Source organism: Podarcis bocagei (genome assembly GCF_964188305.1).
Source record: "Podarcis bocagei genome assembly, chromosome: 13".
Taxonomy (NCBI): Eukaryota; Metazoa; Chordata; class Lepidosauria; order Squamata; family Lacertidae; genus Podarcis; species Podarcis bocagei.
In genome coordinates this window covers 23,812,582-23,837,591 of record NC_138138.1, presented here as the reverse complement: position 1 = coordinate 23,837,591, position 25,010 = coordinate 23,812,582, and the positions used below count along the sequence as shown (strand labels likewise).

The 25,010-nt window shown below is 45.5% G+C and overlaps 2 protein-coding genes across 4 annotated transcripts in view; both read left to right on the top strand.

Moving 5' to 3' along the window:
• The window catches only part of KPNB1 (karyopherin subunit beta 1), a gene marked incomplete at its 3' end in the record, with an annotated part of 32,234 nt that extends 29,545 nt beyond the window's left edge, over nt 1-2,689 (top strand). Inside the window, exons 21-22 of one of the 2 annotated variants that reach the window (XM_081166244.1) lie at nt 115-276; nt 1,285-2,689. In XM_081166244.1, coding sequence (XP_081022370.1) covers nt 115-276; nt 1,285 — 163 coding nt within the window. Of the gene's footprint in view, nt 1-114; nt 281-1,284 lie in introns of those variants that run through there. The other variant, XM_081166243.1, reaches the window with a different exon arrangement.
• A 14,200-nt stretch (nt 2,690-16,889) lies between these two features.
• The window catches only part of TBKBP1 (TBK1 binding protein 1), a 64,106-nt gene continuing 55,985 nt past the window's right edge, over nt 16,890-25,010 (top strand). For both annotated transcript variants that reach the window (XR_014001269.1, XM_081166421.1), the window contains exon 1: nt 16,890-17,383. The gene's annotated coding sequence lies outside the window, so the exon portion shown is untranslated. The remainder of the gene's footprint in view (nt 17,384-25,010) is intronic.

The window sequence follows — 25,010 nt, the reverse complement described above, 5'->3', positions numbered from 1 at the left end:
AAAGTTATAAACTCAAAAATGGCAGCTAACTTGAGATCAAGGCTAGGAGGAGCCTCATTCAGCTTACACATTAATAAAGAGATCTCTATTTGTACCCTTGTTTGTTTCCCGTAGGGATTTGTGCACAGCATTTGGGAAAGATGTCCTCAAGTTGGTAGAAGCTAGGCCCATGATACACGAACTGCTAACTGAAGGAAGGAGATCAAAGACGAACAAAACAAAGACACTTGCTACCTGGGCCACTAAAGAGCTGAGAAAACTGAAGAATCAAGCTTGGTAAAGAAGCTATTTCTGTTCCTCAAAGCAGCTTCACCTACATAGTTTTTGTTAGAGATGCAGGGACTAATGTCGGCCTCAGGACTTTAAGCCTTCAGTAAAGATCAGTTTCTTTCATCTGGTGTTTTTCCACCACTTGCTGAAAAATTCTGTCAGGCTGGAAGCCCATCAGAATGAATTGTGGAAAATAATCATAATCAATAATGGGACGTGGGTGGCACTGTGGTCTAAACCACTGAGCCTAGGACTTGCCGATCGGAAGGTCAGCGGTTCGAATCCCCATGACGGGGTGAGCTCCCGTTGCTCGGTCACAGCTCCTGCCAACTTAGCAGTTCGAAAGCACGTCAAAGAGCAAGTAGATAAATAGGTACCACTCCGGCGAGAAGGTAAATGGCGTTTCCGTGCGCTGCTCTGGTTTCGCCAGAAGCAGCTTAGTCATGCTCACCACATGACCCAGAAAAACTGTCTGCGAACAAACGTCTGCTCCCTCGGCCGGTAAAGTGAGATGAGTGCCGCAACCCCAGAGTCATTCGTGACTGGACTTAACTGTCAGGGGTCCTTTACCTTTACCTTTTTATGGAGTCTCTCAGTCCTGGGCATACAGTGCTGTAGATTGTATAGCTTATTGGAAGTGGAATTGGGTGTGCTATAGTGCAGCATGTCATATGCTGCACGTCCTTAGTTTAAACCTCGATATGTGTGAACTTGGGAGCTTACAAACTGTGTTTTGAAAACCCTAGAAGTCATTAGAAACCTATCAGGGGTTTCTCAATGAGAAGATCAATGAAACTGGAAAGTTGAAAGAGAGCTTTTCTTCCACTACTTAATTTTTTATTAAATTTATGTCCTGCCCTTCTTCCCAAAGGATTCTCCTACTGACTCCCTCCCCATCCACTCCCAGTTTACATGAAGCAGTGGTGAAGACCCGCTTAGGCTGAGCATGAAGCTTACAAAACATTCCAGAATTTGAGTGGCCTTTTCCCGCTGACAATATCCCTTCTCTTACAGATCTGTTACCATTGGGATGACACCTGAGACCCCCACTGGATAATCTCCAATCTATTGAGAAAACAAACCCAACCCGGAAGTGAGGAGTGTGCACGGATGCTGAGTGTTTGGGAATGAGAGGATGAGTGAGTGAGAGGCTTAAAACACACCACGGTGAAAATCCAGCCACGGCAAACGGCAGCAGCGCTGTTAATGGAGCTAATCACTGACTTGCGTAGCAACGAAACCTTGTCATCGCTTGCCTCCAGGAAGTGGAAAATGATTGGTTTCCATACTTCAATGCGGTCTCTTCTGACAAGAGACAAAGGACTAACTTCTGTGTCTTGTCGCCAGTGAAGAGGGAGATGAATTAGTCTAGAGAGAGAGAGAGAGGAAAGCTAGCTTCAGAGTCAATTCCGAGTGCTCATATAATAAGGTCTGGCTTTCGTTGCTGGAAAGAGGAGGCAGTGGGAACCCCAGCTCACCTTTCGGGAGGGGAGTTTTTGGCCACTTGTCAGTGCACGAGAGAGCACGAGAGAAACGGGACGGGTGAAGGATTTTCTTTCAAGAGTGAGTGTGTGTGAATGAGGCGATATCTACATTCTCAACTTTTAAGTCATTGCAGTTAATCTTTCCCAAAAAAATAAGAGAAATACTGAAGAGGTTAGCAGTTGCATTTCATAAAACTAACAAAGTTCAGTCTACTTGAAGCGGCAGAAGAGTAAGAGTTTAAGGGGGGGAGGGGGGGAAGAGAAGTTGCTCCGTAATAGGGCTTCTTTAGAGAAACGCTGGTGGGATGTTCAAAGCTCCCGTCGTGACACTTTTTCACGATCTTGTTTCATTAAAAAGCGCCTTTCCTTCCTTAATTTTGTTCAACTGTGAATGTAGAAACCAAGGGGGCAGGGGGGGGGAGGCGGGGAGGGTGTCCAGAAAAAAAACAACTCTCACGTATTAGTAGAGAGATTAGGATCCAATTCTCCAAATGGGATGCAAGGCTTTAAAACAAAACAACTATGCTAAAAAAAAAAATTGGCAACGACAAAAACCCAAAGGGACACAGCCCCTCTCTTGGCGTGAACAAAGTAGCCCGAACCACACACAACTGTGCCAAAGAGTTTAAAAAAAAAAGGAAACAAAAGTCCAAATGAGAAAAAGAAACCTTCAGGAAATATTTTGGATTGCAAAAAATGAGGATGAAATTCAAATGTTCAAACAAAGCAAAAAGATAAAAGTACGATTTGGAAACCTCTTGGCCTATTGGTTCTCTTTATTTGATTCTGAATATGGTATTAGTCTTGCTGCACTTCAAAAAGGAAAAATTTATATAAATATATATATACTGACTTGAGCTTACACAGGATGGCACTTGTAAAAGGTTATATTTTTCCACTGCAGTTAAAGATTAATAAAATGGTGTCAAACATTCCCCCAGTACTACTTTTTTTTCTATTGGTCTTTCCAGTAAACAGGAGATCCATGTTACTTCATTATTATTCTTTTTTACAAAAGAGAGCAGTTCAGATATGGGCAGCTATGTTCTAGGTGTACCAGTTTAAATTCTATAGTTCTATAACATTTAAAACAATTTAAAGGAAGGGGGAGAGGCAGCTGTTCTATAGCTGTTTAGGATTCCTAGACAAAGGTTGAAGGGGGGAATAAGACGCACCTGCTTCTAACTATGCAGCTATTGATGCTTAGGGGCTTTTAAAAGATGGGTGCTTTTTAACCTTGCCTTGTCAGGAAATCTAATGCCTTGCAAGAAGCATTTCTTTTTTAAAAAACAAAAAATACCCTTCCTCATCCACTCCCATCCCTTCTCCGGCTCCACACTTCCCCAGGCTCGTCCTGGGATCCTCTTCAGTTGCCCATCCTCAATGGAAAGCAAGCATGCCAGTTTCTTGTACAGGGTATCTGACGCGTGCCTTCCAGTGCCAGGTTCAGAATTGCAGCCCCCACTGCTGACTTCTCGAACCAGTGTACCAAAAGAGACCAGGTGATGACTAAGCAGGAAGCTCCAGCATGAGTCTGAAAGATGGGCTTTTGACAAACCTGGGTCCACCTTATCTTAATGCCTTTTTTTCCTTTGGGGGACACCCACGAAACGAAAGCCATTCCTGAATTTGGGGAGATGGGTGTGTGAAGGGGAGATCTGATCATTCCTCAGTGCTACTGAACTCTGTCCAGTGTTGGCTGTTCAGCTGTAGGCTGCAGGTAAATAAAGTACACTGAGTTAGTAGTGGAAACCAAAAAAGCGTGTCTTACTTTTTTTTCTCTGTCTTCCTGGCTGGAGCTAAAATCAGACACTGTTTTAAAGAAAACCTTTCTTCTGAGCTAGGTTTGGGGGTGGGGGTGGGGAGGAAGAATCCCATACATGTTAGAGACCGATAATTTCAATTTCCATTCTTTACTCTTCTACATATTCTGTGCAAGCTACTTAAAGCATGCATGCCCCTTTGATTCCTCCTCGCTTTGGGGGAGAGACTATAAAATATTTGGAGGCTTATGTGTGCCTTGTAATTAATGGAATGCATCTGAGAGGCTGCGGATTTCAGCTGCTCACCAGCTCTGCCTTAAGTAAAATAGAAATTACTGTGTGACTTTGGGCGTGGAGAAGAGGAAATGCTGCGTAGCTGGAAATGCAGTCAGCGATACAAACTGGCATGTTCATCAAAGTGTTGTTTCCTGACTGCACAGCCAGCCTGGAGGCAACCGCTTCCTATAGATGCAGCTATTTTAGGGGAAATGTGTGTGTGGTTCTGGTTCATATTGGAACAGGGCTTCCTGCCTCATGACTTTCCGAGCTGAACACAGTCCATCAACTATGGATCGTAGCCTGCAGGTGCTCTGAGGTTGAGGTGAGCTTGTGGACTGCGTCTGATTCATAGGTAGTACAAGTCAGTCTCGAGCTTCTGGGACATTCACGCGTATGATGTTTGCAACACACAACACACTTTTTAAAGGGCCTTCAAGGCAAGTCTTGTTTCTGAGTGTGCAGAAGACTTCCTTGTGTACAGTATGTCTGCTGCATTAATGTTCAGTGTAGCAACTGGAAATGAAATCCAACCTCTTCTTTTATTCCAAGGATTTGTGTCCTAGTTGCCAGAGCGGTGAGCAATAACTTGTTGAATTCCTCGTAAAAATTAGCATGAAATAACTAACAAGTGTTCCTGGGATGAGTGCTTCGGACTTGCTCACTTAGCAGAATTTAGCTGCAGGTTTGCAGTCTTTTTTGTGGACGAGGTTTAGGGATCTTCCTATATAAAAATAAAGAGTTTGTTGCAAGTGTGCTTTCCAATTATTGACAAATTTCCGTGGATTTCTAGTGTGGGAAGGGCCCGTGCAAATTATATTGGAAAAACCTGTGTAAGCTAGAGCAACTCTTCAAGTCTCACAGAACGCAGCCCCCTTTGTTTAAGGTCTTTGCGGTAGCGCAGGATCCCTTAGTGATCAACAGGCGCATTCAGGAAGCTTATGCCACATTTTCCATGAATGTGTGTTCATTCTGAGAAAACCTGAGGGCATTGGAACAATCTTTTAACATCTCATTTTCTTGAGGGACAGCCATTTAGTCTGTTGCAGCAATTTTTCGGCACATTTAAAAGTTTCTTCTGGCCTAAGCTTTCCTAGATAAGAGCCAACTTCATCACATACATGAAAGCGTATCGCCAGTTGGCAAGTAGAGAGATGCCTCAGTGTCTGAATCACTCCTGCCAAGAACACTTTTTTTACTGGCCAGAAGGCCATGAAATGGCCATTGGTAAAAAAATGTTCATACAGCTCTTACTGTTGGAACTCTTTCCCTTGTCTAAATGGAGTAGGCAGTTGCAGAACTTCCTCCCGCCTCTAGCATATTGGATGTCTATTTCTAAGCATGAATTTGTGCGCTAGAGCAGGGCATGTGCTGCTTTGATTTGTTGCACCCAAGCTACCCCATGCTCCTGTTTCTAACAAGATGCCTGTGCTAAATGTCTTGTGTGCACTGATGTTCAGATGGTGGGAGTATGCGTGTGGTTACTCAATACATTCCTGCCTTGGTACCCCGACGTTTTGGCTCCCGAACGCCGCAGACCCAGAAGTGAGTGATGCAAACGTTCTTTGGAATCCAAATGTCCAACAAGGCGTCTGATTGGCTGCACTTCGGTTTCTGAACATTCTGAAAGTCGAACCGACTTCCGGAACGGATTCTGTTCAACTTCCAAGCTACGACTGTAGTGAGGGAAAGACACTCTGCATATGCTTGGGTGCTTTCATGTTGCTTATATATATTATAGGTTTTAGGAATTGGATTTGAGCTGCTTCCACAATTGCAAACCAGAACCGTTGGCACCACTCCCTCTGCGTAACCAGTGTGCTCCAGGACTTGTTCTATTGGCTACAACATTCAAACCTAATTTCAGTAGAAGCAACCCTGTGGTTATCATATGAGCCACACCTGAGTTACGCTATAGAAAAGAGTGGCCCACGGTCACCCACTGAGCTTGTTCTATTTGACATTTTATACCGTCCCCTCCAAAAGAAGATTTTTTTTCCTTCCGACATTGCGTTAGGATAGGGCAAGGTGGTGGGTGACTGGCTGGACTGTAGCTCGGTGGTAGAGCACATGCTCTGCGTGCAAAAGATCCCAGGGTCAGTCTTGGGTAGAATTGTGAAAGATCCTGAAACCATGGAGGCCAGTAAGAGTAGACTGCAAAGGAACCAGGTGGGTCAGTAGCTTAACTTCAGGCACCAGGCCTGTTGGCAGACCAACTCAGCACAACAAATCTGCAAGCATGACCCCAAAGCAGTATCAACTCTACACTGAGGGACTCAATTGCAGATGACTGCAGTACCTGGAGACAGGCCCGCGCATCCCAAGCAGGGACCAGTGGCAGAATGATCTACAACCCTGGATATTGTCATTTTAAGAGTTCTGGGAATTGCTAGGAGGCTCCTATTTACCTCAGAGGTACGATTCTCATTCCCCGGGAAGAGGGATTGAATGTGAATATGGGGTCTCCTAGCAACTCTCGGCACCCTTAGCTGACTGCAGTTCCCAGGGTGCTTTGGGGGAAGCCAGTGGCATAATAGGTAAAGGTAAAGGGACTCCTGACCATTAGGTCCAGTCATGACTGACTCGGGTTGCGGCGCTCATCTCGCTTTATTGGGCGAGGGAGCTGGTGTACAGCTTCCAGGTCATGGGGCCGGCATAACTAAGCCGCTTCTGGAGAACCAGAGCAGCGCACGGAAACACCGTTTACCTTCCCACCGGAGTGGTACTTCTCTATCTACTTGCACTTTGATGTGCTTTCGAATTGCTAGGTTGGCAGGAGCAGGGACCGAGCAGCGGGAGCTCGAACCGCCGACCTTCTGATCAGCAAGTCCTAGGCTCTGTGGTTTAACCCACAGCACCACCCGCGTCCCCAGTGGCATAATACTGCTTCATTAAATGTATAGTGCAGACAGATGAGGCCGGAGTTGAGGGTTCGGCAATAGGATTGATACCATTACCACCACAACTCCCTAGCTTGTTAACCAGGGGTCCTCTAGAAAGGGCTAGGAGGTTCAAAACAAAACAAAACAAGGCTAAGATAGCATATGACTCACCCAGTATTGTGTCTGTGGAGAGCTGGTGCTGAAAATGGCCACTATGGTTAACCCAGTTATGAGCTCCTGAGGTCTAGTCTACTCAGGCAGCAGAAAGAGACAGTAGCCAGAGTTGTGTACGGTGGTACCTCAGGTTAAGAACTTAATTCGTTCCGGAGGTCTGTTCTTAAGCTGAAACTGTTCTTAACCTGAGGTACCACTTTAGCTAATGGGGCCTCCCACTGCCACCGTGCCGCCAGCTTGCGATTTCTGTTCTCATCCTGAGGTAAAGTTCTTAACCTGAGGTAATATTTCTGGGTTAGCGGAGTCTGCAACCTGAAGCATCTGTAACCTGAGGTACCACTGTATTATCTAAGCTGGTGGGAGAGGATACTCATTTTGAATGCTTGCATTAAAAAAATAATAATCCCTGTAAACAAAAAGTCCCAGGGCATCAGGGAAAGTGGTAATAAACTACCTGTTTCATACTTGCTTATTTTATGTAAATAAGCCCCCCTCCCTCAGGAAAGAGGTAAAGTCTTTCCTACTATACCACATTAAGAACGCAAGATAGTAAAACGATAGGAAGAAGAGAACATTTTAAAAGACAGTATTATTTTGACATGAGGTGGGGAAATAATTTTTACCTTGTCGGGCTGCCTCCATGAGCATCAAATGTATTTTTATTTCTAAAAGACGTTTGTACCCTGCCTTTTGGCTCCCAAAGTTCCTCACCTCATCAATTAAAAGCAACATAACCCTGAAGCATTTTCCCCCGAACTGATTTTCTGTCTAGGACTATTCGTTTTCCATTATACACCTTTAGGCGCCAAGCGAAAACGTTCCTCTTCGACCAGGCCTTGGGCTGATTAACATGCTGTGTCTTTTCACATGTGTTTGTGGGAGGCGGGTTTATTGGTTTGCTTTATTCTCGTTTTTAGTATGTATTTTGTTTTTTCATTTTGTATTTATATGCCTTGAACTAGCCAGAGCATTTCAGGCGAGAGGCAGTATACAATTATTATTATTATTATTATTATTATTATTATTATTATTATTATTATTAGATAATTAAAACTAACATATAGAATGCCTTTTAAGCCACAAGGATTCTTCTAGGCACAGAGGGAAGAGCCTTTGACCTTCCTAATGTTGTTGAACTGCAAATCCCATCAGTCCTAGCAAACATGGCTAATAGCCAGGACTGATGGGAGTTGCAAGTCAGCAACGTCTGGAGGACAAACTGCGCCATACAACTGACCCAGGCTGAGGAAGTGAGATTTCTGGCTTGCACTTAGGAAGACTGTGTGCCAACACACTTGGTTGTACCCTAGTTTTGATCCTGGTCCATCTGTCTCTGCCTTAGCCCCCACCCTTTCTTGGGGGCCAGTATTCCTAAAATCAGAAGTTCATAAGCTTATCTGTTAAGCTTCTCACCTGCTGCTGGAGGATAACAGTGAATCTAAGGAGCATCTCCACCCCCATCGTTCAGCCCGGACACTGAGATCCAGCACCGAGGCCCTTCTGGCGGTTCCCTCGCTGCGAGAAGTGAAGTTACAGGGAACCAGGCAGAGGGCCTTCTCGGTAGTGGCACCCACCCTGTGGAACGCCCTCCTATCAGATGTCAAGGAAATAAACAACTACTGTATCTGACTTTTAGAAGACATCTGAAGGCAGTCCTGTTTAGGGAAGTTTTTAATATTTGAAGTTATATTCTGTTTTTAGCCCTCTGTTGGGACCCGCCCAGAGTGGCTGTTATAAATAAATAGTATAACTAATAAAATAATAATTATTATTACTACTAAAAAACCTGCAGAGCTAAGTTCCCTATTTTGGGCACCCCAGTAGTTGTGATTGGCCAAGGCTTACCTCTCTCACTGAAACAGTAAACTTGTGTCTGAGCTGTACCACTGCAGAGTGCAGAGGGTAGGGCTTGCGTGCTGGAATGTACCTCCATGCAAAATATTCATTGGATGTAGAAGGTTACCACGTCAGGGAGAAGGGCAGGTTATAGCCTGCCTCCCTAATGCGCTAGTTTTTCATTTTCTATATGCAGGGACATTGAAACATGTGATTCTCCTACCTGCAGTCTGAAGTGGTACAACCCAGATACAGCTTTGCCACCGCAGTGAGAACTAGGATGTTCTCCTTATAGCTCCAGATGTTGTGTTTTTTTCGCTTCTGAATCACTTGTCTAGCCCCACACAATAAAACCAGGCAGGCTGGAGAAATGTGCTCTGTGTGTGTGTGTGTGGTTGCTTTGTTCGTTTCATTTCATTTCATTTCTATTTTTTTGCTTCCTTTCCATCAGCTTTAACATCAGAGAGGATCAAGAGCCCTCATTTGTACTTCAAAGTATTCCACAGCAAATTGGTAAAACCTAGAAAAGAAATCCTGAAAAATAATGCCTGTCTCTTCTTCCTTTCCGTTCTCACTTCTATAGAGCTATTTGTCAGCAATAAATAAATAATAATAATAATAATAATAATAATAATAATAATAATAATAATAATAAATTAAACCCTGGCCGCCAAAGGGATTTTCCCACCCCCTCCTCCTGCTTGTTTGTGTTAAAATTGCTAGTTTCCTTGAAAATACAACAGATGCAGAGGTCAATACAAGGTGCCGGCCTTTCTTTCCTTACCAAAACGCAACGAAACGCTTAACAATCTGGAAAACTGAATTCTACAAATCCAAACTTAATCCTGGGTATACTATTTTTGCAATTGTTAATTCAAAAAGTTGTCTGCTCTAGCTATCCTTAAAATATCTGTCTCCTTTTACACCTCCTCCTCATATTCTTTCTTTTATTTGATGCATCATTCTAGAACGTGGGATGTGAGGCTACACTTCAGAAGCAGGAACCTAAGTCGTATGGAATTCCGGGTTGCGGACTATTCTGCTTGTCCTCTCGTTCCAATCGTTTGCCATTCTGGGCAGGCATGGTGAACCTGTCGCCCTTTTCCTGTTGCTGCACTACAACTCCCATCATCCCTGGCGATTGGCCATGATGGGTGGGGCTGATGGGAGTCAGAGCCCATCAGCATCTGGTAGGGCTACAGGTTTCCCCATCCCTGGATTTGAGGGTTTCATGAGGATGTTTCAGGTTGTTTGCTGCTCCTGTTTCTGCTAGTCCCTATAGCACAAAGGCTTGACATGCTTGCATGAACCATCTCAGGTGATCTGCTGTGCCAGACCTTGGGTTAAGAGCTTGAATAAATAACCTTTTCCGTCAGTGGTATGGCTGGGGCTAGGCTTGAAGGCTCAGAGCCCCAGGCCTTACAACCCGCCCCACCCAGTGTGGTGTAGTGTGGTAGAGCGGCCAGTGACGTGTAGTGGTTAAGAGCGGTGGACTCGTAATCTGGTGAACCGGGTTCGATTCCCTGCTCCTCCACATGCAGCTGCTGGGTGACCTTGGGCTAGTCACACTTCTCTGAAGTCTCTAAGCCCCACTCACCTCACAGATTGTTTGTTGTGGAGGAAGGGAAAGGAGAATGTTAGCCGCTTTGAGACTCCTTAGGGTAGTGATAAAGCGGGATATCAAATCCAAACTCCTCTTCTTCTTCACCCCCATGACTACCAAGAGATTGGCTAACTATGGTGGCAATACCTGAATCAGCAACTGGGCTGGCATGGATATATATATTCATTCTGGGAGTGACTAGCTGGGCATGCACTCAGATGCTCATTTTATTTATTTTACTCAGAAAGTATATTTCCCTTCTCTGCAACACAATGATGCTTATTCCCAAGCGAAGTGTATTTCTCAGCAGGGCAGCAGTAGCAAATTCCGTTTCATTGTCATAGCGCTGATGCTGCCAGGTTTTGAATGAATTTAAATTCAAAAACTGTACATGCTCAAGAGTATTACTCTTTTATTTATTTATTAATCAGGACAGCGAATTGTGGGGCTTTGCTCTTAACGTATGGGCTGTAAAAGCCATGGTATAAATGATGAATTAGTGGGGTGGAGCAGGGAGAAGAGGAATATTCATTTTTGTGCTTCGCAACCGAATTAATACACATGGCTGTCCAAAGACCATTAAGTCCAGGGTCTAAAAATTATCTAGCTTTCAATACCAAACCCTTAAATAGGCGGTAGAGCATAAGACTCTTACTCTCAGGGTTGTGGGTTCAAGTCTCACATTGGACAAAAGTTTTGTGCATTGCGGGTATTGGAACTAGATGGCTCTCAGGGTCTCTTTCAACTCAACCAGCTACAATGGCTCTGCTCTGCCTCCACATTGTCAGAGGCAGCAATTCTTCTTAATACCAGGGGAGAACTCTCTGGTCCTGCTTGTGGATGTCATTGTGGCCATTGTGGGAACAAGATGGCGGACTAGATGGGCCATTCCTCTTGTGGTGTTATCTTTCAGAGCTAAAGCCTGACACGTTATCTGGTGCTAAGACATGGCAAGGCTAGCCAGCCAGGCCCTTCTATCAGGCAGACTATGGCACATGCTTCAGACAGCAGATGCTTGGGGTAGGGGGTGATATGAGCCTCTCTGACTATTTCCCTTGAGCAGTCTTGTCCCAGATTGGGTCTCCCTGTCCTGGGCTCCCTAATCTGGTCGTCTGCCTCAGGTGTTATCCCATCAGCAGTACTGAAGTAAGATAAACAAGTTATGAGACACTCAAGGTAAAGGTAAAGGACCCCTGGACAGTTAAGTCCAGTCAAAGGCGACTATGGGGTTGCGGCGCTCATCTCGCTTTCAGGCCGAGGGAGCCATCACTTGTCCACTGACAGCTTTCCAGGTCGTGTGGCAAACATGACTAAACCGCTTCTGGCACAACAGGCTACTGTGACGGAAACCAGAGGGCACGGAAACACCATTTACCTTCCCGCCGCAGCGGTACCTATTTATCTACTTGCACTGGTGTGCTTTTGAACTGCTAGGTTGGCAGGAGCTGGGACAGAGAAACGAGCTCACCCTGTTGCGGAGATTCGAACCGCCAAGCTTCTGATCAGCAAGGTCAAGAGGCTCAGTGGTTTAGACCACAGCACCACCCACATCCCTTACGAGACACCCCCCCCCCAAGTAGTTGGCATCTGGACAACTGGGTGTTTTCCATGAGTGTCCATTTGTTAAAGAGTTTTAGTATTGTTTTACATGTGTGTTTTTTGCTGTTTTTAATTATTTTATGTGTAAATCGTCTTGGTGGTGCTTTCAAAGGCACATTTGGGTTTTGAGAATGCTGTGTGTGTCACCCACCAAGAGAGAACCATGCACTCACAGACACTCGTCACTTTTCCAGGGGAGCTGGCTAAGAATCAGATCCACTACAGTGGTACCTCAGGTTAAAAACTTAATTCGTTCTGCAGGTCCGTTCTTAACCTGAAACTGTTCTTAACCTGAGGTACTACTTTAGCTAATGGGGCCTCCCGCTGCCGCCGCCGCACCACCGCCACATGATTTCTGTTCTCATCCTGAAGCAAAGTTCTTAACCCCAGGTACTATTTCTGGGTTAGCGGAGTCTGTAACCTGAAGCGTCTGTAACCAGAGGTACCACTGTACAACGAATCCCATTGTTGGAAAGAACAATAAGAGCTGAAAGAGGAAGCAGGAAAGAGAAAAAAGGGAACCACCCTCACAAAAAGCAGGTAATGGGTGAGTGGGTGGCTTAGACACAAAGTCATGTTGGCATTTCTTGGCCTAAATGAACCTTTGACAGATAACACCGCTTTCAAATTCTGCCTGACCGCAACCAGGACAGGGGAATGCCTGGTCTCATCACAGAAGGAGTTCTTAAGGTGAAATATTGTCTGCCTCATATTCACACCCTCCTTGCCGTCCACAGCAGTGGTACTTTGGGAAGAGCCTCTCCCTCTGATCATCACAGAAGTATGTGTAATGTCTCTCGTATTTTTTCCATGTAACATTTTTACAAATCAGTTTCATTTGTTGAGACATTAGGAAGAAAAGGGGTGGAGGGGGGGAAGATGGGTGGGGTCGGGTGGCGAGGTTTCTATTTTGCTTAATGTATGTAGGGTTTGGTGTCAGCGTTACTCGTGCCGGTTCTCTGCTGTTCACTTGTGTTCCTTTGGTGGTGAGAGAGGTTGGGGCTGGCCTAGGGTGTGGTTGTTTGTGCTCCCTCTGATCATAAAACGCCATGTTGGGACACATTTATGGCTGCCTTGAACAGTTTCAGTTGTGGACTTACACATGTTTAGGTTTATTGTTCCTTGTATTTTGAGCCAAACAGAGGGACAGACCCTCCAACTGTCCCTGTTTTCCAGGGATAGTCTCGGATTTACAGAAGCCATCCCACTTTGCGATTTGATCCTGCTGTTCCTCATGACGTCCCTACTTTCATCAGAGAAATTTTGCGGAGAATGTTGGAGGTTATGAAATGGCATTACTACTACTATTATTAATCGTCTGATTTCCTACCCATTGAATTCAGTAAACACCAGAGCACCTATGACAAACTAAAATAGATAGCAGGGTGGGGTTTGTTTTTTTACAAATATGTTTTGTTTCGAATTGTATTGCTTCATCATTTTGGTGTTTGCCACCCTGGGTTCCTTTGAGAAGGGAGGGCAGGATAGAAATTTTATAAACTGTAATAGCCCGAACAGCAGAGGAAAAGTCTAGCAATGTGGAAGTTGCTTGGAACTTTTATTGAAGCAAAGTGACCGTCAATGTGAAGACCTTGGCAGCTGGGCTGAATGATACAGAGGAGAAAAATAAACCTAATTAAGAGGTGCAGAAGTTCAACAGCACACAGGTGGGTGAAACCATGACAGACTTTGAATGTTTTGGCAAGATGCCAGTGTGAAATGAGTGGCACCTGAAGGTGACGGCAAATGACAAGGACACTGGTTACACACACACACATATACACACCCTACCCCCTGAAAGATTTTGGATGCATGAAAGATTGAAGAGTTTTAATGTCTGCCACTGGGCCCAAGTTATAAAATGACAAAAGAGTCTTGTGTGCTTTCCACCTTCCAAGTAGTGTGGGAGGTAGATCAAGGGTCTAAAAGTTCCTATATACAGAAAATATTTTATTCTTTTTCCAGATTAAAAGTCACATTTTGTTGTTCAACAGTTCTGTTGCAATTCAACAAACCTAGTGACTTCCTGCTCACCCAACACCAATGTTTATAACCCAAATTACATACAATTGCATTTTAAAGTTCTGTTGTTTTTCTGTTGCATTTATGTTCTGCTAGTTTCTTACACTTCAAACCCCGCTTTGGTCTTTGCATATGGAAAATAACTTTTTAAATAAGACTATAAAGTATTTCCAGTCCTCCTTAAAGGATTCTAAATTTGTGTCTCTAATCAGTGCTGTTGGTTTTGCCATCTCTGCATATTCCAAGATTTTCATCAACCATCCTTCAAGGGGGTTCTTTCATCCTTCCATTTCTGTGCATAGAGAATCCTTGCCGCTGTAGTTACATGCGTAAACACAGTTGAGGCTTTATTTGGAATTTCGCTGTCTAATATCCTCAGCAGGAAAGATTCTGGCCTTTAAAAAATTTCATTATATGTGTTTCATGTCCCAAAAGGCCTTGAGCCATTTCATGAGCATTTTACCCAGGATCACATTGACCAGAGTTATATCCTGGATGATATTCAAACTTTCCACCTTTTTCTTTCAATTTCAATTTAATTTCCCCTTCTTTTCTTATCGTTAAGGGCACCCCAGTAGTACAGAAATGGAAAGTAAATTTGGCATCCTGCCAGTCTCATTGTGCCCCCCCCCTAAAGACAATTTCTAGTCCTTATGAGGGCAATATAAGCTTGTAAGCGTATGAGCTTGCGGTGGAGTGGGCAGAGGTGAGAGGTTGTGAATTGTGCAAGGCCCCTGTAGCCAGGTGTTAAGTTGTGGGTGAACATATCAGACGACACAGCGATTCTTCCAAAGCAGCTCTTTATTTCTAAGCTGGAACAGAACTGAACTGAAGGCCTCAGTCAGCCTGCTTATATAGAGCTCCAGTACCTTGTTACTGTAACAACTTTCTAAAACTATTCAATCATTGAACGTCACTTTCGATCCTTCATTTGCATACAAACTATCCAATCACTGAATGTCACTTTCGATCCTTCATTTGCATACAAACTATCCAATCACTGAACGTCACTTTCGATCCTTCATTTGCATAACTATCTACATAACACCAGGCATGGATTTGAACCAGGCTAGCTCCATGTCCCTGACACAAGGGGTTTCACAACTGCACAAACAGCGACAAATTTCAGGAGGAAATTTTCTTACCTGATATGCCACATATGAGGAACTTTAGGCCCTGCAGAGGTTGCTGAACTACAACTGCTTTCACCCCGGGCCATTAGCCATGCTGGCTGGGGATGATGGGAATTGTGGTTCAGCAACATCTGCAAGGCCAAAGGATCCCTGCAAAATTGACGTCTGACTTTGCTAATATGTAGGTAGAGCGCCTTGCTTCTTTTTACTGCTGTTGTCTGCCTAAGTAGGAACCTACACATTCTGCTTTAAGGCATGAGACAAGCCTGGGTAACAGCTGTGCTTTGTCCTTTTTCAAGGTTTGCCATACATTCGAATTTTCCGGACATATCCAGAATACTGTAGTTGGTAGCAGTAGCTGGGCGGAAATTGGGAAAATGTTCGGGAAAATCTGGATGTATGGCAACCCCGTGTCGGCAGTGTCGTTTTTGCTGATTTTCCATAAAAATAGCTCAACAACTTTTCTGTCTGGATTTTCACTGTTTGAAATACGGCAACCCTATGTAAACATGGGGACCAACTACTGTTTTGTTATTCTCAAATCGCAGCAATGACCTGACCTGCAATCTCCTTTTTGAGACTGCTATGACTAAAATAAATGCAGACCTCATAGCTGCAACATTCACACCATTATTATTATTATTATTATTATTATTATTATTATTATTATTATTCCTCTTCCTCCTGCCACCTGCTTTGTCTAACATCCAGCCTGACGAAGAGTGAAGTTGGAAGCTTGCTCACTATTTCATGAGATTTGGCTTGCTCCCAACTATGAATTTTGAAGCACACAATGCTTCCCACATTTCAATATGTTACAGGTTTGGTGTTTTAGCAGTTAAAGTTAGGATTTTGGTGGGAAAGGAATGTAGCAGGTGTTAGTGGTAATAAAAATATCCAAATGCTGTTTCTCTGCCCCGCCTTTCCAGGCATTTGATGTTAATTCATCATGATTGAACATAATGTATATTTTATACGTTGTATGTCACGAAGGCTTCTAGCTTTACAATAAATTACTCACATACTTTAGAAATTCTGTTTAATCTTTGTGGCATCAAATGCCGCATACAGATGATTTTGTGGAAGTCTTCTTTCAGATTTCAATGTGAAATATATCTATTGCTTCCAAAATAACCTTCCACCTCTGAAATGGATACGACATGCCTAATAATATTATGTCATGGAACTTTAAAGTGATGATCTTCACCCCTGAACCATATCTGATAATAGGCTATAATTTTTTAACAGCATCCATTAATATTTTCTCTGCCTTCAGTACGTTTTTATTGGACATTGTGTGTGTGTTTTAAAATTATAATGGGAACTGAAGACAAATGTAAATTGTTCATGCATCCAAAATGAGGCATTTTTTTCAGGATTTTAATTGGCTTTTTGGCATTGGGACATTCTTCCTTATCTTAAAGAAAATTTACACCGTCAAACGTTGTTTTTCAAATGTGACTTTGAAGGATGCTTTTACCTCTGCAACTGATGAATTGGAAGTACCGTAAATCCCTTGCTTTCGCCTTTGTTTTCCGCCCCAGCATCTAGAGTTGGGGATACTGGGAAAGGGCTGGGCTTTTTGGGGGGGTGTTAAAGAGTGAGATGGAACAAAGCCCCTAAGTCACAGCAAGGTCCTCCCGGCAAGGCTGAGCTTCCTCGCCTCTCACTGCAAAAAGTAACCACTGGTTTGAAACCAGAAATTAAATGGTCACCACAGAAAAAACGACCCCGGCCCCCTTGCCTAAACTTGGCTTTGTTTGTTTCGTTTGTGCTGTGCGATCAGTTCGATTCGGAGGATGGGAGAGAAGGCGGAGAAGGATATTGTTATTGCAGGTTCTCTTTAAATTAAAAAAAAGGGGTACCTCTTTTGCACTGTGACTGTTTCCTGCTTCTGGGGTGTGTGTGTGTGTGCTCGGGAGCAGGAAACAGGAGCTGCAAAACCAAGGGAAGCGAGTGCGAGGCAAGAGGCTATACCAGGCCAGCCAGGAATGAGATTTCAAAACATTTCCTCCTCCTTCCAGAAATGTGATCGCCGTTTTCTTTGGGCAACGGGGAGGTGTGGCGGAGCATCCTTAGGCCACAGAAGGTGAAGCCACCACGTGGGACGCGTGGCGGTTCTGCCAGCCTGATGATGATGGCACACTTCGTGGCGTGAGCCCTGGGGGAGGGGGAGAGAAAGAGAGAGAGAGATCGGCTGGATCTCGAGGAGGGGGAGAGAGAGAGAGCCACCAAAGAGAGGGGAGGAAGCCCCTGAAGAGAGCCTCCCCGCTCCCCCCAGCAAGCACCCACTTCTACAGCTGAGGATGGAGGATCTTTCCCCACCAAGCGGGGAGGTGATGTAAGTCCAACCCTCCCCACACCCTTAACCTCGCCGCCTCCCTGCAAGAATAACCGGGGGAGGGGGGTGTTGGGGGGGAGGGCGGGGGGAGGTGGTTGCATAAGTGGCGGAGGGGAGAGCATCCGTGGGGGCAGCCAGGTGGTGGTGCCTCCCCACCAACGCGCTCTCCCACCGCTGCGTCCTCCTGGGGGAGAGGATGATGATGATGACGAGGCTGTTCCCGGGAGAGAGGGGAGAAGGTCCCCCTCCCCTAACTCTGGGGTGGGGGCATCGCAGGACAGCCCGCTCAGCTGGGGGCTCCGGGGCCTCGGCCCAGCGCCTGGCCGGCGGAGGCGCTTCCTTCCTTAAACAGACAAGATCGCCTTCCTGGAGCCAAGGCTCGCTCCATCCCAGTTATTTGTGCGATGCTTGACCCCCCCCCCCCGCATCTAACTGTATGGCGTGCTCCCAGCACTCCGTGCCCTAGATCTGCCCCTTTTGATCTCTCCCCCCACCTCCCTATCTGCTTCGCTTGCATGCTGACCCCTTGCAGCTCTGCTCCCCCCACTCTTAGCTATTCCTCAGATCTGCTGACCAACCGCCCCATCGTCCCCAAGTGCCTGCTCTCCCCTTAACTTAGCATTCTACTTCCCGCCCCCCATCAAGCCCACCCTTTCCCCCTTCTCCTCGTCTAACTGCAGGCCAGGTGCTGCTCTCCCTCAACCCCCGTTTTCCACCGGGAATCATAGATTTGCAAGTTGGAAGGGACCCAGGGGAGGGTTGCATGCTGCCCCCTGGCCCAATTCCACATTGTCCGCACTCTGGGTTTTCTTCCCGGCTGGTTTACCCCACCTGGCCAAGCCCTGTTCCGGTTGCTTAGTGTCCCCCTGATAAACTGCACCCGCTCCCTTTAATAGGAAGCTGCCTTATACTAAGTCAGTGTTGTCTACACTGACGGGCAGGATTGAACCCGGGACCTTCTGCATGCAAGGCAGATAGATCCTCTCCCACTGAGCTACAGCCCTTTTCCCTGACACTCCTTACCTTCCTTACCTTCTATCCTGACTTCATTTGCATTTCCTGCTCCTGGGATCTGTGCTGCACCATATCCTAACTGCATTCTGGCCTCTGTGCCCCCCTGGCTGCCCTAATCCCCTACCAAGAATTAGGCTCCCACATTCACATTGTATTTGCTGGACAGCTCTTTTCATTTCCTTCGCTGCTCAGCTGTGCATACCACCCTGGATCAGGGCCTCCTCCATTCACCTGCCCCTACTTTCCATCCCTGGGTATGTTTTTTCTTCCTCTCCCCCCACCATTCAAATCAAATTGCATTCCCTGTGACTCCCCGCACCCATGCTGTATGCTGGTTACTATCCCGCTGTGTCCCATAAACTGTATTTTGATTCCCTTACCCTAGACTTGCTCCCTTCTTATCTAATTGCTTGCTATTCTCCTTGTCCCAGAGATCTGTAGCACTATTCCAGTCCCATTGGACTTCAGGGAGCCTGCTACTCTCCCCCCCCCCAAAAAAAAATCCATTCAATTGCATGGTGAATTTCCTGTTTGGTTGCTTCCATTTTTTCCCTATCCTGCTGATTCACCCCATTCCCAGGAACTTATTTCAGTTCTTCCATTTTTTTAAAAAAAATATTGACCCTAAGCATATTCTCTACCTCTGCCTAATCAAATTGTGCAAGGCTGAGTTTGGGGCTCACCCTTTGGAATTTGATTTATGAAGCAATAATAGCAGAGAAGAATGCCTCTGAGTACATGCAGAGTACATATGCCCCACCAGTGAGTAGCCACTGCTTGTCCCTAGGTATTGAGGATGATGGAACTTCGCCCCAGCCAACCATCCTGCTGGGTCTGCGATAAACAGGCCCCTCTGTTGTTTTCCTGTGGTTTTGCATCTGTTCCTTAATCATATGTATTGTTGAGCATTGGTAATACAGTATTGCCTTGTAACAGAAAAGGTGGGAGGACTGAGCTGGTGTGCTTGAGGAGTGAGTGTTTTGTCTCTGAATCCTTCATCCCTGTGTTCTCCCATTCCCCGCCACCCAGCTCCCTAAACATCAGACTTCTGCGATCCCTTTCACCCACACCATGGTGCCTTGCCAGGGTTTAATGCCAGTGCCCCAATCTCAAGATGTGACCTTAGTTATATCCTTCCCTGGGTGGGAAGGCAGGATGCAAATTTAACAAATAAAAGGGTGTAGCCTTTACTAAATAGTGGTGCTAAATTATGTTTCCTACTCTGTTGCTCTTAAGCGGTGATCTGACGGGGCACAATCTGCTGGGAATTTCTCCAATGCAGCCCCCCCCCCATTGAAATGAATGGGATCTACGCAATACAATCCTCTAGATTATCTTTTCAGTGCTGGGTCTGTGCAACATGTAAAGTAATAGATGAGAATGCCTTTGCACATGTGCAGAGGGCTCATGGTAGGCCCTCCATGCATGAGCAGTCAGAGGGAGGCATAAAAAAGGTAAAGGGACCCCTGACCATTAGGTCCAGTCGTGACCGACTCTGGGGTTGCGGCGCTCATCTCGCTTTATTGGCCGAGGGAGCCAGCGTACAGCTTCCAGGTCATGTGGCCAGCATGACTAAGCCACTTCTGGCAAACCAGAGCAGCGCATGGAAACGCCATTTACCTTCCCGCCGGAGCGGTACCTATTTATCTACTTGCGCTTTGACATGCTTTCGAACTGCTAGGTGGGCAGGAGCTGGGACCGAGCAACGGGAGCTCAACCTGTCGCGGGGATTCGAACCGCCAACCTTCTGATCAGCAAGTCCTAAGCTTTGTGGTTTAACCCACAGCGCCACACGCGTCCCTAGAGGGAGGCATAACTGCTTCCTAAACTTTCAACATTTTCATTTTTTCTGTCTTATATTTGAATGAATTCTTAAACATTCATTGCCTGCCCCAGCTGTGGTCTGAGGCGACTAGTGGGATCTCTGGAGCATTTTCACATTGTCCCCGATTATTATTATTTATTATTATTATTATTTATTGAATTTATATACCACCCTATGCCCAGAGGTCTCAGGGCAGTTCACAAAATAAAATCAAAATAGAAAACCTCAAAATACACAATCAAAATAACAACGACCACAACCCAATAACACCCCCCCCCCAAAAAAAACCACCCAACATTTTAAAAGGGCATAGGATGTCAATCAAATCAACCAAAGGCCTGGTTAAAAAGGAACATTTTTGCTTGGTGCCTAAAGGTGTATATAATGAATGCGTCAGGCAAAGTTCCCTGGGGAGAGAATTCCACAGATGAGGAGCCACTGCAGAGAAGGCCCGTTCTCATGTTGCCACCCTCCAGACCTCTCGAGGAGGAGGCACATGAAGAAGGGCCTCAGAAGATGATCTCGGGGTCTGGGTCGTCTTCTTTAACAATCACTCATAGCTGAGTAGGTTCATATGGAAAGAGCCGGGTCTTGAGGTACTGCGGTCCTGAGCCATTTAAGCATTTATAGGTCAAAACCAGCACTTTGAATTGGGTCCGGAGACTAATTGGTAGCCAGTGCAGTCGGACCAGGATCAATGTAATATGCTTGAGTTCATCTGGCACATTTTGAAGGGTGAAAAAGTGTTTGCTTTAGTGGTTCTTTCCCATGTTTAAGAGGCAACCTTCTACGGCAGTGCTGTGCTGGATTTTTATTTTATTTTTAAGTGCAGTGTTCTTTCCCCTGCATGCATTGTTTTCACCTCGTTGATCATGGTCACATAGGAGAAATGGAGCATTTATGGTTTTAACATGAAATCCTCTCGAACATCTTCCCACTTAGTGGCTACTAGTGGGATCTGCAACAAAAGCTTGTGTCTCTTGTCCTGGGCGCCAGCCAGCCCTGCCCTCCTCTGTTCCAGCATGCGAAGCTGTAATAGACTCAAGCAGCCCAGTCCCCCTCTTTCCCTTCCCTTTTCAATGTTCTGTTTTTCCATTTCAAGTCGGCATTCTTCATTCCATGGCTCTTCTTGGTTACACAGAGTATTCCCAGTCCTCATTAGGCTCTTTGTTGTGTAGCCTTCTTGAGGGCATTTTTCTTTGGGCTACGCTTGTGGTTCCCCCAAATGCCTTGATAGCCTTCCTATTGTTTATCAATGGCACCATTATGGATCCCTTGCAGTTGGCTGGCATGAGGGGTGGTGGTGAAAGGAATTTGCTATCAGAAGAAAGCGACGGGATGAAGCAGAGCAGAATAGCAGTCCTCTGTGTAGGAAAGTTTTAAGCATCTGAGCTGGTTCATGAAAAGAGGCAGCTGCCTTGCGTGCTTCCAGGCGGTCTCCTCTGGCCTGGCCTGATCTTCAAACCCGACCTTTGGGCTGTGCCATCTGTGCACCAAATCTACAATGGCATACGGAAGAGGAATTCTCGGCAGCTACCCCAACCGTTATAGAACTTCATACGTTATGCAGCAGCAAATGCATATTTGGGATGTGTATGTTTGTGGACAGCTCTGGCCAATCCAAGACTCCCTTGGCATGTGTACTTGTGTGTAGTACAAGCACATTTCTTGCATATCTTTTATGTATAGCACCAAGTGCATTTTTTGTGTGCATAACACATGAAGAGAAAGCAAGCATGGACAGGTCTGTGTGGTTTCTTCCTTCACATCGTGCAGGATAAAAAGGTAAAGGGATCCCTGACCATTAGCTCCAGTCATGACCGACTCTGGGGTTGCGGCGCTCATCTCGCTTTATGGGCCGAGGGAGCCGGCATACAGTTTCTGGGTCATGTGGCCAGCATGACTAAGCCGCTTCTGGCAAAACCAGAGCAGTGCATGGAAACGCCGTTTACCTTCCTGCAGGAGCGATACCTATTTATCTACTTGCACTTTGAGGTGCTTTCGAACTGCTAGGTTGGCAGGAGCAGGGACCGAGCAACGGGAGCTCACCCCGTCATGGGGATTCGAACCGCCGACCTTCTGATCGGCAAGTCCTAGGCTCTGTGGTTTAACCCACAGTGCCACCTGCGTCCCTTATCGTGCAGGATACTGACTGCAAAATGTAGCATTCTGAGAAGGTTGGCTTCTTCTTCTTCTTCTTCTTCTTCTTCTTCTTCTTCTTCTTCTTCTTCTTCATCTTTTTCTCTCATTGTGAAAATGTGAAGTTTCTAGATCTTGTGACTGTGTGACTGTCAATAGAAAGAATATGAAGAAAGCTTAGAGAACGTAGTACATAGATAGATATACTGTGCGTATACATACGAATGGGGTGTTGTTGTTCAGTGACCATTACAGCTCTTTCAGTCTGGGAAAAGTAACCGCTCTTGAACCCTGGAAAGCCATGACCCGTCCGGGTAAATAGTACTGAGTTTACATAGTCCGCTGGTCTGACTCTGTATCATACAACTTCCTGCGTTCCTCTGCCCACCCTGACAAGTAGAAGCAGAATAAATTATGAGGAACTGTGCAAATGTAATGCAGACATTCTGTTTCGTGAACTTTTATTCAAGGCTTCAGAATCCAGCTTTCCTTGGTCCAGAATTTTACCCTGCCAGATTCTTGGGTACAGGACATCCTGTCTGGGCCAGGATTAGGGGCTGGTCTACGTGGCCCCATGGAATCCTTCCCAGCTCAGTGATTTTAGGTAACACTGTGTACCAGCTGCTCTTAGAAAACAGTGTCCCTTCTGGCTGTGTTCCTTTCTGATGGGACCAGAGCTTCTTCCTTCCTTCTGCCAGTTACTTGGCTGTGACGAGGAAGATTTTTGCCTAATTGCTTTCAATTCCCTGGCCATCGTTCTTTTTCCATTTCGCGGCTGAAACAGCATTGGGCAGAAGGAGCGGAGCTGATTCTAGGGAGAGAGAGAGAGAGAACAACGCCAAAAGGTTTCACAGGCAGGGGTACCTTTACCTTTACCTTTTTATGTCACATTCCCAGGTCCGCTAGAGCACACAGAGCACACAAAGAAAGGTGCCTTATAGCAGGTTAGATTATTTGTCTATCTAGCTCAGTTTGCCTACACTGACTGGCAGCAGCTTTCCAAGGTTTCAGGCCTCTGATCCCCCAACCTGCACTCTCCAGATGTTTTACACTACAACTCCCATCAGCCCCAGTTAGCATGGCTACCATGGCTGGGACGGATGGGAGTTGTAGTTGTAGCACCAAATTATGGAAGACTGGCCTACAGTGGATGGCCCAGGAGGAAAACAGAAAGAGAGAGAAAGGGACCAAGATAAAATGAAATAAATTAAAATGTTGCGCTGTCACACATACCTATGAAAGTAGAACACGGCCTTATACCACGTCAGGCTGCCTATCTATTTAGCCTGGTACAGTGGTACCTCAGGTTAAGTACTTAATTCGTTCCGGAGGTCCGTACTTAACCTGACACTGTTCTTAACCTGAAGCACCACTTTAGCTAATGGGGCCTCCTGCTGCTGCCGCGCCGTCGGAGCATGATTTCTGTTCTCATCCTGAAGCAAAGTTCTTAACCTGAAGCACTATTTCTGGGTTAGCAGAGTCTGTAACCTGAAGCGTATGTAACCTGAGGTATCACTGTGTTTGCCGACTGACAAACTCTGGCAGTGGCTTTCCAGGGTTTCCAGCAAAAGTCTTCTCTATCATCTGCTACCTGATCGTTTTCGCTGGAGGTGTTGGGGATTGAAGTTGGGGCCTTCTGCATGTAAGCAGGTGCTGTTATCCCTGGGAATGGACAGATTAGTCTGTTTCTGGCCCGTGCCTCTGCTGCATGTGTTCACTCATAAATTTGCTTTGTCCCTGATTCTACATTAATGCCTGATTTGTGTGGCTGGGGTGGGGTGGAATAATCCGCACACACAAAAAATCACATTTTAATATGTGTTTTTAAAACACATTTCCCCTTGAAACATGTTTAGAAATGCAGATTTTATCTCAAAATGAGTATTTTTTTTAAACACTTTTTTTTTGAGCTGAGAACTACATCAAAGCATTTGGAAAAGTGCACAGTGCAGCTCAGAACAGAGCTATTCATTAGTCCAATAGTTGTGGATCTGGTCAGTCTGTATCAGGATTTGCAAACATTAGATTCCTCAAGCACCCCTGAACTGTGGTTCCTTCCTTCCTAATTTAAGACTTGGAACAGCATCTTGCCTTGCTTTGTTCCTCGTTCTTGTCCCTCCCCCTTTTAATGTTTGGTCTTCCAGGCATGGGTGGCGTTCCTCTTTTATGTTGATAATGATGCATTTCTATTCTATATATGTGCGTGGGCTTTTATTTAATTGAATGCATTTAAATACTAATTCTTTTGGTAACCACAATTCCACCCCCCCCCCAAACAGAGAAAGGCACGTTAGAGAATAGGGAAAAAATGGAACGTAGAAGGGAAATAAATTATCTGCAACAAGAAATGGTATATAGGGGAAAACCCTTCAAAAAAACCACACCCCATTCCTCTTTGCTTATCTGAATTTCAGTTTTCTTTGCCTGGGATTAGCTGGGAAATATATCTCCTTATTATCAACTCAGCTTGTTAGGCAGGCGATTGGGCTGGCCGTTGATTTAATTTAGATATGTTTTGCTTAACACTTCTGACAGTTCCTTCACCCACCCATGGGATTTTTCCCATGCCAGCAAGGAGGCCATGTGACATGCAGGGCACTCAGGGAAGCCAATATATCTAAGTCCCATCTTTGCTAGGAAGTTGTTTGA